The following is a 15373-nucleotide window of genomic DNA, read 5'->3' on the forward strand; positions in this document are numbered from 1 at the left end:
AAAAAGTTACAAAGAGAGATTAATATACTAAAAATTTTATATTTTAAGTACCACCTTTATGTGCCATATATTTAGAACTAATTTTATAGTGTGAACAAGACACATCAAAATACAAAAAATTGTTAAATTTTAAATTTCTATTACAAAAAAATTATTTTTAAGTGCCAACCTAATGTGTGCCATTTTTTAAATTAATCGCACCTTTCAGAGAAATAACCAAAATAGACTGAGCACATATAAAATTTTATTGAAAATTAAATTCTAGGTTTTTTGAGCGTCACCCTAATTTACTTTAATTTGAAACGAATTTTTTTATTTCGAAAGAGGCACTGAAAAAATTGCAAAAATTTGTTTATTATTAAAAAAAAAAATAGTACCGCCCTAATACACATGTGTATGCTTGTGCAACAATTTACTGTGTTTAGCTCTGCTGTCCATCAAATTGTGTTTAATTTTTCCGCATGTTGTGTACCCGTTATCTAGTTTGGCTAGTTGGTGCGCTTTGTTTTGCGCTTGCCATATTTCAATTTTTCGCATATTTTACTACTTTTGGGTGTTGCTAATATCGTCGTAGTTTGATTTTATTTCCATGTTTTATTTATTAACTATGTGCTGTTTTTTCTTGCATGCGTCTTGAATTTCAAACATTTTCAGTGAAAACTGATTGCAGCAATCAATCAAATAATTTTGTATGCAAACTGGATTTATGGCCTTTTAGCGGAAGATTTTGAAGAAGAAGGCGCTTGTAGTAATTAATTTTTAGAAAAGATTTCGTTTTGGTAATGAAGCGAAATTGTTTTGGAAATGATCGCTAATAGCGCTGTTTTTTGCTCAAATTATAATGAGCGCAGATTGTTGTGCAAATCAAAACAAAGTACGCCTTCAAATGGAGTTAGGCCTATTTGGAGGCGTAACCTTGAATGAATTTTTTGCAAATATTTTCTGTAAATTATGGAGGCAACATCAGTTTGCCTTCGAGTCGAAAAGTGAAACTGAAGTCTTTTCTAGCAAACCCAAGACAAGAGAGTTATACTTCCGATTATCATAAATTAAATTTGTGGATCAAATCGTCGGAGATTTTAACTTTTAACAATCAGTGGGAAAAATTATTGCATATAAGGAATTAAGGTAGTTTAGGCATTGGTTTGATCCTCTCACTAAGGTCACAAACGATCTTGTTTCGACAATTGTAAACTTTGTGATGTCCCAAACTCCCTGTTATGGATCACAAGACCATCATAATATAAGGAGTGGAGGACTGCGCTTAAAAAAACATGTAGCAAATGAAACTCCTATGGCAAGTCTCACTCGAGGATTTATTTATGGAACTCCTTCGAAGCAAACATTTACTAGAAAAAAAGGAAAAGTTCCGTTAGACCTTAAACACATGCCATTTTATAGAAAAACAAGAAAAAACGTTAACTTCTGTTGCACCGAAGCTTTAATTCGCTACAAAAGATTCCTTACAAGAACTTGATTTTGATCGGATAGTTTGTATAGTAGCTATATGCTATAGTGAATCGATCTGAATAGTTCCTTTGGAGATTGCTTTGGATAATAACCCGTGCAAATTTGGTGAAAATATCTAACAATCATCTTTGTCAGATCGTGTTAGACCATTGACCTTTTTGGATTTCAGTCTTGTCTTTGAACTCGCTTAAGAACTCACCTTTGTTACCCGAAACTAGTATCTGAATTTGATGAGCAATTACTCAGAATTCATCAAAGCGTTATTGGAACACGGTTTATGTATATCAACTTCGTTTTTTATAGCACACATTCCTTTACATTTTCTATCAAATAACTATTTTATAATAATTCAAAGGAAATTGACTCCCACACACTTCATTCACCCAGATTCCATGCAGGATTTTGAAAATGAATTTAAGACTTAAGAGATATTATATCCAAATCTGTAAATAACATATATTAAACACCTTAAACTATCCGGCCCCTAAGTTCCCTAAAGCAATATTTCCACTATTGCGGTATATTTTTAGGACAACAAATAGTGGCAAACAATCATCGAAGTTGACAGAAAACAAAAAAAGCATTACAAATAGCCTCACATGCAGAGACATAAGGCAACACATGTTTCAAAAATATAACTAAGGCTGTCTAAATTGAAAAGGACACGCAATTTATGAATGAAATGTTTCCTTTGGGAGTTGAGGCAGTAGTTTGAGGTAGACTAATAAAATTTATGCCGCTTTATTACCGTTATTATTTGTCGTTATAAATAATAGACAGATAGTTGCGTTTAGCTTGAAGCAAGTTTACGTATCGTAGCATTATGTAGCTAAGGCTATGCGCATTATGGAATGGCATGCTAATACTTTCATAAAGTGGCAGCTAAGACACCCAGCTAGGATAGAAGGAATTAAGCAGCTTGTGTTTTATTGAGTTTCGTAGAAGAAAAAGGTCCTTGATGAACTGTAAACTTCTTTTCAAAAGGCGCCTCAATTACCCTCTACAGCTCCATTACCTTACATTAGCAATCAAACAAGTAAGAATTACATATTTATACATCATACATAACGGTATATATTTGTACACATTACTACACAGGCATTAATTGCATACCTAATAACCTTACACTCGTAACCCAATCTGCAAATACCACAAATTGTTTACCACCCCCATTAGCTGGTTGATTGCCCCGGTCGCCGTTGGCAACGCAAACATTCCAACACAAAACAGAAAACGAGGTGAAGCAATAACAGGCAACTATGCCGACGCGCAAACGAAGGCTAAGGCGAAAAGTGTAAGGAGCAAGACAAAATAAAAAGTGTGACACGAAAGCTCCTGTCGTCTGCCGAGGGCTTGTTATCGAACACATGGCTCGGTCAATTGATTGCTGGCGCTTGTTTAGTTTGTTGTTGGGTTGACATGGCACTGACGGAATTTGCAGGAAACACGGAAAACTTTGTTAGTTCAGTGTGTAGGCGTTGGCACGCGGCCGCTAATATTTTTGGTGGTGATTAGATATGCCAAGCGAATTATGGATAAATTTAAGGAAGTCTTACATTTAGTGCGGAAGCGTATATTAAGGTGCAGAGCAGTGTGTATTTGAAAAAATAAAAATAAAATATTAAAAATGCGTTTTTGCCATGAAACTATCGAAAAGTGTTCCTGTTACTAAATATAAAACACAGTTAATTTTTGTTGTCAAGAAATTGCCAAATTCTCCGGCACTGTGCGGAGCTATGTGTGTAGATGTAAAGTATTTATAAATTTTCGCGTTATTAAATTATATTGAGCCAGCTGTTAGATTGTCTGATTGCGTGTAATTAATAATCGTTATGATAACTGGCGCCGAGGGTAGGCAAACGCACACACTGTTGGACTTAAAGAAGCAGCAATGGGCGAAGGAGCGTGGTAAGTGTTGTCTTATAAATAATTTATGTGATATATACTTTACTTTAGAATATACTTTGCACCTAAAATATAAGCTATTGGATAATGCCATTTTTCAATGTTATTCGTATTTAAATTACTTTAGTACCGTTGTTGAGTTTTAATATATAGTACTAATAACTGTGAGGTGATTAGACTACCGCTGAAATGTTCGAATTTAATTATATAATTGTATTGAAGATATGGTGTGATAATGCGGAAAATTTCCCATAAGTTTTGTGAAGGCTCAAAGCGCTTCCTCGATATATGAGGATCTTTCGATCCGTGCCTAAAAGTTTTTTGCATTAAAAAGTATGGGTATTTCAGCATGAATATTCCTGTGTACTCCGTCGCGCGGATAAGCCCCGTGATGAAACCAAACTACTGCAAATTTTATATACTTTCTACCTAGGTCTTACAATTCTCTAAATTGAAGTTTTTTGAGTTTTCTATTGTCAATTAAAATTCAGTTGCGAGGTTTAATCGAAAGTTTTAATAAATCAGAGGGCTCTATACGTCAAAACTGATATTTAGGGATCTTTTTTAATATTTAATTTTATTTATCTACTCTCACATTATTTTATGTTTGATTAAACGTCGTCAACGATTTCTAATAATTCAATATGTCTTATTATCTCAGAGGAAATCGCCCGCATGGACGAGCTTATCTCTTCCTCCCACCATCATCAGCACTCAACTATGGCATCGTCGCATCATTCGCACAAAATCGAACGCACCTCCATACGCACCTACTATTCGAATATGGATGTGAGTAAACAGCGCAGCTCGCGTCAGCAATTATTCCAACAACAGCAACAGCAACCACTACAACCGTACGCACCAGAACTGTTGCCACGTTATGCGCAACACAACGTCAATCCCTACGCCGTGCCGCTGACACAAAGCAATATGCCAGTGCAACATGTTGCACGACAGCAACAACAAATTTTACGCGGTGGCAACAACTATGACTATGAACTCGATCGATACGTAGATGTGGTCAATGATGAGCTGGGCGTTGATGGTGATTATGAAGATGACGATTGTGGCTACCAACGCATGCGACCGCTGGCACGACGTGCTACCTTCATGCCACATGCGACAGGACGTCGGAATCACACGACCAGCATGATGTCGCAAATACCAGGACAACGCAAATATGCCTACGACGAGATGACGTTGCCCGATGCGGGTCTACAGACGGCCAAAGCACGCATGCAACACGCACCCACACTGCCCCAGCAGCAGCAGCAACCGCCGCTTGCGCCACAAATGCGCATACGCAGCCCAAGTTTGCCGATAATACGCCACCAGGACTATATTAAACGACAGGCGCCACAGCAGCGAATGGCTGGTGGCATGCCGCAACAGAAAATGCCACCACAGGCAACACAGTTAGCGCCAGCGGGGGTATGCGCCATTGGCATTCCTGTGGGTGCACCTAGCAACGCGCCCCATCGATCTAACAATCCAAACAATCCAGTGAATCCTGGTTGCCAGGAGGAAGACACCTCGGGCTATCGCAGCGATTCGCCAAAGAACCCACACACGCCGGAAATCTGGTATAACGATGCCGCCAGTTTGCAACGCAGCGGCAGTAGCACAACGAATAGTGGTTTGCTTGGCGCTAATGGCAGTGGTGTGGAGGTTGGTGCGGTACCCGTTGCTGTTGGTGTGGGCGGCGTTGTTGAGGGAGCCAACGAGTTGGCGAGACGCGCTAAGCGTGCAATAACAGGTCAACAACTTGCGAAATGTCAGAAACAACAACAAATGCAACAGTATGCATGCGATGAAGTGCAACAGCAGCAGCAGCAACAACAACTTATGAATTCCACCTACGTTGTGGCGCGTTCATATAACAGTGGCATGGACGACAGTTGCCAGGGCAGGTGAGCGGGCGCGTTTGTTTTATCGAAGTGTCTGTCAAGACGACGGTTTCTATGTTCTACTGTGCAACGCTAATACAACTATTTAATATGCATAACTTTTGTTTTATTTTTCTTGCAGCTATTACATGACGCCGCTAAGTCCCTCAAATCTCAGCCCACGCGACATTTCCACCTCCAATACATATCCCATACATCCGGGCGATCAGCACGAGTACTATGCCAACACAACAACAGCTCAACAGACACATGACGAGCGCGAACGTGCTAAGTGGTCTAATTATAATAACAATAATGAGTACACAGGGAAACCGATTAACGGTCCGAACTGGTTGAATCGTGGCCTACACGAGCTGAAGGAAAGCGAAGACGACACACAATCGATGCACTCGTCTTACTTACGCGGTCAGAACGCGCCCGTTGATCCCGTCACTATGGCCGAACGTATCGATAAACGACGCAAGGCAGCCGAGTATCACAATGCGATCAAACAACAGCTGCACGAGCGCGAAATGTTGCGAAAGTGGGAGATGGAGCGCCACAAGCAAGAGGAAATGTTGGAAGAGGAGCGTTTGCATAGACAGAAACAAGTGGAGGAGGAACGTTTGGAATACGAACGGCGACAGCAAATGGAGCGTGAAACCGTGCAGAAGAAGAAGCAACAAGCCATGTTGGATGCGATTGCAAAGGCAGAAGACGCGGCTAAGCAAGAGAAGCAACGCAAGCGTAAGCAACGTGTCCCGCCAATGGAGAAGGAGCAACAAAAACAGGAAGCTGAATCGACACTTGAAACTGCAGAGGCAGTAGAAGTTAAGTTGATAAAGGCGAAAGGTACCACACGCAATCGCGCCAAGAGGAGTGTAACAGTTCAACAACGAGATGACAAAGCCGAGTATGAAAGGCAGCCTGATAAAAGAGAGAAAACTGAGCGGACTCACGAAGTACAAATAATGCGTCTGCAGAGTGTTGAGGAGCCTGTGAAGCCATCCGCAACGCCACCTCCTAAAGAAGAGGAAGCTCGATTGAATGAAAATTCAGCAATGGAAACTAAACCGCAAGCACTTGCTGCAGATACTAAAAATGAGGAACGCCTGGAAGAGGATGAAGAAGAAGAAAAGGTGCTCATAGGCACACCCATAAACTTACGACGAATTATTAAGAAAAAAACCGGGAACGCCGCCGAAAATACGAAAGAGCCGAAGAAGCTGCACGTTAAAGCCGACTTGCCGCCCGAGAATGTCGCTGTTATCATGCAGCCAGCCACGCTTATACCGCTGCCTGTGACGACCGATATATTTGGACTACAAAATGCTATAGGGAATCTACAGATCGCTACATATTGGATGCAGCAACAGCTCAAACCGAATACGGCTGCCTCGACGATGGATTTTTCCAAAACAACTGGTGATGGCACACAACGGACGGCAACTTCAATCTCCACGGAAGACGGCTATCAGATGGAGAGTGTGGTTGAAGACGAGCGAAAGAGTGTAGAGGAAAAAGTGGATGAGAAAATAGAAGCCAAGTCAATTAAAAATATAGGTGGAAATTCCCAACCCGAAGAGCTGGCACTCATCCCACTAGAAGCCGGGCCCGCAGTTGCAGGTGAGCAGCACTTAATCGAACAGCTAGCGCATCAGGATGTGGAGACACAAACAGAGTTGCCACTCAATTGTGATCTCTGTCTATTTCATGACAATTTCTATAAAGTGTTACTGAAGCGTGAAGTTTCCACCACAACAACAACGCAGACATCTAAGACAAAAGATAAACCAGCCAAAGAGGCGGATAAAGATCAAGAAACGACAACTACGACCACAACCACAACGACCACGACGTTTAAGGCGAAGGCCAAAGACAAAGATAAGGAAAAAGACAAGGACAAGGATAAAGATAAAGACAAGGAAAAGGAAAAAGAGAAAGAACGCGAACGCAATAAGCGTAATCAGAAGGATGGTGTGCCACACAATGCAAGTCTCACCGTAAGTACACACAGTAACCACAATCACAGTCACAACCACAAAGTGGACGACCGCCCTAAGTGGGGTGTCAATCGGCCTGTCGTGCAATATGTGAAGGCCAGCGAACGCGATCCTTTCTATTTGCGCAATAAGAAGAAGCATAATAATAATCATCACGTCAAAGCGCCACGTTCGCAATCGGTTGATGCGCGGCTCGATAGCGCCGCCGCTGATGCTGAAGATGGTGAGACGGATCGTGATGTCGATAGCGCTGATGAGCAGGAGAGCTCGTCAAATGTGGAGGAAGGCTTTTTGTTGAAGGCACGCAATGTCTGCACGGAAATTTTACCCATCAAAACGGATGAGAAGGGGCGCATATTTTTGAATTTCCGCGAAGCAAGCGCCATTATGAATGAGGATGAGATCAAAGATAAGTTAAGACAGCGTTACTTTAATTTCGGTCGCATACTACCACGTCGCAGTTGGGCTTCGGCCACACAGCAGGGTTTGCAATTTAGAGCAATGGCTACGACAGCGGTCGCAGCGCAACCCACAGCGCATTTAGCTGATGATTAGCTAACACCTTTTTCGAAGGCAATTTATAGTAGAGCAGGGTGTATGGGTGAAGTTTGGGCATAACTAATTCGAAATAACTACACTACGTTATAGTTTCTTTTTTTAATTTTTTTTGTAGCAGAGAAAACATAAGCGGAAAGTGTTTTTGCCAAGTTGAAAATCAAGCTACTGCAAATTGGCGTACCGATTGTCACATTCCATTACTTAAAAAGTCTTCTTAGAAGCACATTTTCATTGATTTTCACTTTTTATTTATTTATTTTTATTTTCCCTCAAGATTTTAATCATATGCATTTTGAGGTAGCCAACTTATTTTCTCAACGTCTGTCTAATAATTCGTATGTATACATATTAATCCACACTCGCTTTCAATATCTGCCTAAATCTGAAAGAAACCGTTTTTCTGGTACTAAATTTGATGGGTTTTGCTTGCTTTAACCTTCGATCAACCAAAGATTTAATAATAGTCTTTATAACAGAAAATCTGTTATCTGATCCCTATGCCCCTTTTTCGTAGTTTCTATGTATAGAAAGTGCGTTGAGGAATGTATGAGCTGTGTAATTTACACACCTTTTCAAGATTCTATCTCCATTTGGTGAAAATATTACTGAACTTTACTGAGGTTGTATACAAAATGCTACTACTAGCTACTGGCGAAATTCGGGCAAGCTCCTAGCGCATTTTATGACTTCCTCTGTTGAAGAACTACGAGTACTGATACTCAGCTAAGTTTACTTTGATAGTATTTTATACTTATATTCAAGCCTTTTAAAAGTTGAGCTTAAACTAGAAATGCTCAAATTCGAATTTTTACTTGAATGGAGGATTTCACAAGGATATCAAATCAAAAGTTAATAACTACCTATACCTTTTGTCTCAAAAAAAATTCCGGTTTTCTGGAAGAAATTTATATTTGAAGACTGACTACATATTACTTGTAGCTCAATGTATCCGATTTTATCGAAATAATATTGTCTTTTGGCTGATTCTGACAGTCTTTCATTATTTTACCATTAATTCATTAAATAGGTATTGCAAAATAGAAATGACTTATTCCTAGGTCTGAATAGGTTGCCATCCTTTCTACCCGAAGCCATCGTATTCCAGTGGCGAATGAAATTAAGGTTACCATAAATGACATTGGAACTTATAAAACTTTGTCCTTAGCAATTAAGGAAAACGATAAAGATATAAGAACTTTGTATTTGAATACTCGCATTTAAACGCTCATGCTTACATATAATCATACACACATACTTACATACCCCTAATACAAGTAAAATAAAGTCTTAAAAAATACTCACACACCACAAACAATGAAGTTTATTTAGTGACGTTCTTGCAAAATTAACTGTGTATTACTGTTGTTGGTGTGTCTGTAAGTACCGCCACACGGCTGAAGGCCAACAGCACAACAATAGCGACAGCTGGCCAGCGAGCGGGTGGTGGGCACGCCATTGTTCGGGCGCATGCATACTCACATAATTTTCGCACCCCGATTCGCATGACATTGGCTTTCGGCATTTAGTGGTAAGTAAAATCGAAAAAAAAAACTAAACGAACACAAACTTTTAATTTATTTTATGTGGCATGCAACCTTTGTCATAGCACAACTATTACATGTGCTGCAAATAACTGCGCTTACGTGCAACATGTGTGTGCTTACAACTATATGTAAATATTATATACAGCAAGTTGATGTTTGGCAAGTTGTGTGTGTTGCAACCCCAAAACTAGAACAGTCATGTGACTTTATTTTCAATTGTTAAGTGAGTTTCGTATTTAATCTACCACGAACCAATGCCTAAGGTCAACATTATTATATTGCATTGAACTTGCCAACGCCACATTTGCGCAATATTTTATGTGTGGCAATGTGGCATATACATATAATGCTCAGCACGTTGCCGCCAAAGTCTCATTGCGTTTAACGGCGTAAATTTGAGTTGTTTGTCGCGATTTTCAGCACTGCTTTGACGTTGAATTATGCATAATTCCCGTAATAATTTCAGTTGCGAAAGATTACTTGCAACTAACTACCAATGAGCTTTGTTTGTGAAATTGCGCAAATGTTGCAGATTATGAAATTAGTATTCGAGGTTGAGTTACAATTTTTTTTTTTTTAAATAGATTTTAATAAAATATTGAAAAGTTAGCTTGAAGCGAACACTTGTGCATTATATTTAGTCTTGTAATACTACACTCGTCGGGTGCTTTTAGCAAACTTACTTACAAAATAATATTTTAACAAACTCTCTTTATTACTACAATATGTCTGTACAATGTACATATATATATAGAGTTCAAATAAGCATTTACTTAACTGCATAAAAGAAAATGTATAAACCTTTATAGTCGCACTAAACTCTGGAGGACAGCGCAACCCAAGTGTCGCTTATCATTTAACATTTGCTGGTCATTCGCTTGATTACCGTTGTTTTTTCCACCACCTTAATTATTGAATGTTTTTTTGTTTTATATCTTTTTGATGATGACGAAACTATTTTTATTGCAGTTTTATGGCTGCACACGTGATTTTGCAGAATTTCAGCATTCAGCGCAACTAAATGATCGTGCAATATACACATGTTATTGCAGGCAACAGCTAAAATGGCAACTAAACGGCAGCTTGAATTACATATGACAATAATGAGAGCCAATCATCGGACTACACTTGACTCTACTGCCATTAACTGGATGCATTAAACTGTATTTATATGACAAACAATTTTCTAAATCATCACAGCGCTGCATAACCGCTGAGTTGAAAGTTAAAACTGTGCAACATGACTTAACTAATTACATGGATTTTGCTGAAGAAGCAGTGGAAATGATGCACACTTTATTTGAATTCTGAGTTATTTTTCTAGTTAGCGGTCGGGGAGAAGCTGTAGTATACCTTGAATGTTGAAAATGTTGGCGATCAATCTCATTCTGCGGCTCCCTCCATATAATTTTTTACTGCTAGGTAGACTTTCTGTGGTGTATTTAGCAGGCAATATTCCCCAACTCTGCCCCAATGGATTCAAGTCTAGACTTATAGACGACGAATCGGCTGCAGCTACGAACCAGGAATAATGTTTTTAAGCCACTGCTTGGTGGTTTTTGTCTTGTGTGTGAGCTGAATCTTACTGGAAGGTCTAACACTCACCAACGAAGAGAGTATTGCTTAACTGCCTTACGACGCCTTTCAAAATATCCTGTTGGTACACTTTTGCTTATTTTTATTTGGCAAGTTATCTTCACAAAATTTAACATGAATTAGTACTCAAGACAATGCTACAGTCTTCGAACATATTGTTCAGATCAGATCACTGTAGCATATACTATATATGTATTATATGCCATACAAATTGGCTGATCAAAATAAAGATAAAGATCTTTTTTCCCTATTTATCCTATAAGAAATGCTGCTGTGATAACTTTGCCTCGGCGCGCAAGGTATGACTCATAAACCGTCATCCTCTAACATAGGTATATACACCAATATGTCTGCGCACGCGCACCTTCACAACCAGCTTAGTAAAATACTTGCATGCAAGTCACTAAAAAATTCAGCATAATTCGTGATCTCGAGGCGCAAAAAAGAGATCACGTCGCGCAGAAGGCGGAAGAGCGCCCAAACACACACCCCCTCAAAGGCACACACAGGTTAGTGTCATATAAAGGCTGGCATCATATTTGCATGCCGTTCGCATAATTCACACGATTTCGCTGGAAAGAATGATTTTTCGCGCATTAATAAGTCACACACGGTGTCTAGCATGTATATATGTGTATGCGTGTATGTATAAGCATGCGCGCTGAATACTCCCGCCTAGCAAATAGCCATAAAGTGCCCCACAATTGTGGCATGCCAGCAAGCGGAGTAGGTGTGCGAGTGTGTGTCGGTGCTGTTGCCAACAGGCGCCTGACCAGGCCAAACTGATCACACGATCATCAGCGAAATCACCACCAACAGCATCGGCGGCAACGATCAGTATGCAAAGCTGAACGATCGCTATCAACGAAAATGATGCAGCTACAAATGTGTATGGCGCACAGCAACGACAACAACAGCAATATAGACATGGGTATCATAAAAGTAGCAGAACACGGTCTTGAGCCTTTACATGTGCTGCGCCTCGCTGCAGGAAAATAATTTCCATACGACACACGCTTGTGCGCGAGCTTCTCGCCATTCGTCGCAGGCATGTGGAGACAGTAGCTGCCACTGTTGCGTTGGGCTGCCACAAATATTACACGCTGCATGTTGCACGCTTTCCATGGTGTATTGTCCATGAATATGGCGTACAACAACAAAAAAGGTGAGCCTTTATGTTGTTGGCTGTGCGTGTGTGTGTGCATGCTTGTGTGAGACCAGTCGATTTCGTGATAATCCATTATTAATGCCAATCAGCATATAAATTTTGTATACCGCCTGCAATAACAACAACACCACCAACAGCGACTCAAAATGTTCTTACGCTATTGTCTATGACCGTTGTAAGTATGCGTGTATGTGTGTATGTATAATTTCAATATTTTTTCGGTGGCTATTCGCGATTATCCGCTTGCTGCCCATTATGCTGCTGGTGTTTCGCCTATTATACCAAGCGCCGTAAAGCGAAAAGGTATTTTTTCGTTGGTATTGGCCAAATTTCTTTAAAAATTTCTGCATGTATCGAATATATAGTCAACTAGTAGACGCACACCATTTTATATGAAATCTAGAATAGGTCTTGGAGCTATCTTATACCCTTATGTCCTTTTATATATAAGAAAACTATATTTAATGGTAATTCCAGTTGAATTCAATTCCCTCAGCTTTATTCGGAAAACGGTTTTTGTAACTATTTTTGAACTCGAAAATAGCTTTAGAAGGTTATGTCAGGAAGGTCTTTGACTGCCAAAGTTAAAACTTTATTCAGATCAATAGCTTTACTTTAACAAAGCGCGGGTTCAAGGTATTGGTCGAGAGACTGGACTTCGAATAGCTTAAACCAAGTAGATTAGCTAATATTTATATTAGGGTTTAACTCAAGATAATAGATCTATCTTAAGTGCCTAGCGTTGAGGTATGGGTTCTAATTCGACCTCTCAAAACCGATTCAAACTAAAGAAGACGTTAGAGCTGTACTTTTTTTTTCGTCTTAGATCAATAAGTCAACCAGTTAGACCGCATAACTATTTTCAATCTTCTTCAAAAACATATACGCTTGGTACAACTTTATGCCGCTATAATAGATTTTTGTCCATAATGTTCTAATAATTACATACACACTTTCATTGTGTGTGTGTGCGTGCGTGTGCTTATGTGTGACTTGAGATTGTTATCGTATGGCGCTTATCGTGCGCACAATATCGGCGGAAATAACAGTAGCAGTACATATTTGTTTGCAGTGTGGCGATAGAAATCACAACAACAAAAACAGTAATAATATATACAACAACAACAACCGAAATATTTACAACAACGTTCAAATTCAGCCTGCTCAGCGTTTGGCGTCATGAGCAATTCGTCCGCTTGTCGCCTATTGGCGTGTAGTGTTCATGCCACGAATGCGCCAAAATAAAAATTTGCATGTCGCCAAAACTCGGCTATTGCTAGGCAGTGGCAGCACGGTGCACCGCTTGCCAACAGAACACGCAGCCAGTCAACTGTTAGATTTACAACAACTACATCATATGGCTTGAAAAAATCGATTTTGTGGCAAATTCACACACTCATACGGGCCATTTGTGGTGCACGAATTACGCGCAACAACTTCCTGCTACCGTTGTGCGGCTTTTACGGTGCAGCCAATGAGCTAACTGGGTGGCCGGCGTACGAAACTGCACCGAATTGCGGCGCAAACAATTTATGCGGCATTTATGCTTTATTCCGCATTACTTTGAATTTTTGTTTTCGCCGTGTAAGTATGTGCCTGTGTGAACATCTCATTGCTGTTGCTACTTGCATTTTATGGCACTTTGTGGTTTGCGGTTGCACCATTTGCCTTGCTTGCATTTGTAGCAGCAACAGCCGCTCGGCGTCCAGGTTTCGCTACATTATTCCACGCGTGTAAGCGGTGAGACCTCCCAAATCGTCGAATTGGTATATCGGATTAGCGTCAGCTTCTGTAGCGCAGATATGCAAAATTGTTGCACTGACCTTTGGCGGCATTTGCCTTTAAAGTTACCATAACTAGAGTGCTTTCTTTTCAATATTTTCAATTTTTTTTTTGTCAATTTGCTGTCAGTTTTTTGCTTGCTTCTATTCTTTTAGGTATATTTGTTTACTGGTCATAATTGCATGACATTTAGTTTGCATTTATGTCATTCAGTGATGCCTTAATTGGAGTGTACGAATGCCACAATTCTATCGATACCGAGACAATGAAGTATATGTACTAGGGACTCTTTGAGTTAGCAGTTTCAGCCGAGTTGTTTAATATTACAACAAATGCGTGCACGAGCCAAATATAGCTGGAATGAAAGCTTATGAAAATGGCCTGAAAAAGAATGACGTAAGCTTTCGAAGATTCGGAAGTAAAATCATATCGTCATCAAGTCTTTTTAAGTGAAGTCAAATGTTATTTTAAATAAATAATTTGAAGTTATAATATTATATATTTAATAGATCATGGAAATTTGTATATTTAAGGTAAGATTTCAGTTATAACAAAGGTAGTGATATCTTTCTTAATGCTGAATAAAAGGGGAAATAAAATTAAAAATAGTTGAATATATAAGATTAAATTATTAGGTTTCACTAAATTTCCACTTACCTTCTACAACAATAATTTACTGCTAGACAGTTTTTCTCCGCGCAAAAGTTAAACAGAGTAAACTTTCGGTAATAAATTATTCTCGAGAAAACATATATTTAATTCTCTGTAAAGACTTTCTTTATCAGCTGTTGAAAATATTCTCCGACGTGAGCCTATACACGAACCCAATAGCAGGATCATGTGCTTTCGAACTTGGTAAAGTAACTCGTTTGTTCTAGCAACCAATTACTAGGAGGGAAGTCAAATCGGCTGTATTCTCTAGTTCCAATCATTTTTATTTTAGCAGAAATTCAAAACACTAAGAACTATATTACTAAGACTACATATATAGCACACGAAGAAACAGCTAGGAAAACAATCTGCACCTCAGATCAGAAAAAAAACCAAATATCTAAACAAAGCAACAAAAACTAAAGCAACATCTTCAATTGACGAGAACAATGGTGACAGTGATCGAAATGTGTCCACCGCTTAACAATTGTGTGACAAGCCGAATGCTGCCGCAGTTAGTTGTATGCTAAAAACAACAATGCCTGACTGCTTAAGCTACAACAAAAACAACACCAGAAGCCATGAAAGCAACAGCAGCCAATGCCTTAATAAGAAGAAAATTGCAGTAATTTTTCTGCGTGAATTTTTATGCAATTTTGTTGCTGTTTTTGTAATATTGCTGCCACCACAACTAACTGCCCCAAATACGAGTAGCGTCCTACACTTGGGCGTTCTGCGTGCAAACGTGTGCTTATTGCCAACAGCCAGTTTCCCATGCTCTTTATCGTTTTATCGGCGAAGCAGACTTTT

General features: G+C 39.5%; 1 protein-coding gene across 1 annotated transcript; it reads left to right on the top strand.

Annotated features, from left to right (window-relative positions):
* The first annotated feature begins 3301 nt into the window (after positions 1-3301).
* On the top strand, positions 3302-9124 carry LOC106623831 (uncharacterized). The gene is made up of 3 exons (XM_014243450.3): positions 3302-3378; positions 4037-5285; positions 5404-9124. Exons 1-3 carry the CDS (start codon positions 3303-3305, stop codon positions 7817-7819), a joined length of 3741 nt encoding a protein of 1246 aa, XP_014098925.3. The 5' UTR covers position 3302; the 3' UTR covers positions 7820-9124.
* The last annotated feature ends 6249 nt before the right edge of the window (positions 9125-15373 follow it).

The sequence above is a fragment of the Bactrocera oleae genome, chromosome 6, assembly GCF_042242935.1.
Source record: "Bactrocera oleae isolate idBacOlea1 chromosome 6, idBacOlea1, whole genome shotgun sequence".
In the NCBI taxonomy this organism is placed as follows: Eukaryota; Metazoa; Arthropoda; class Insecta; order Diptera; family Tephritidae; genus Bactrocera; species Bactrocera oleae.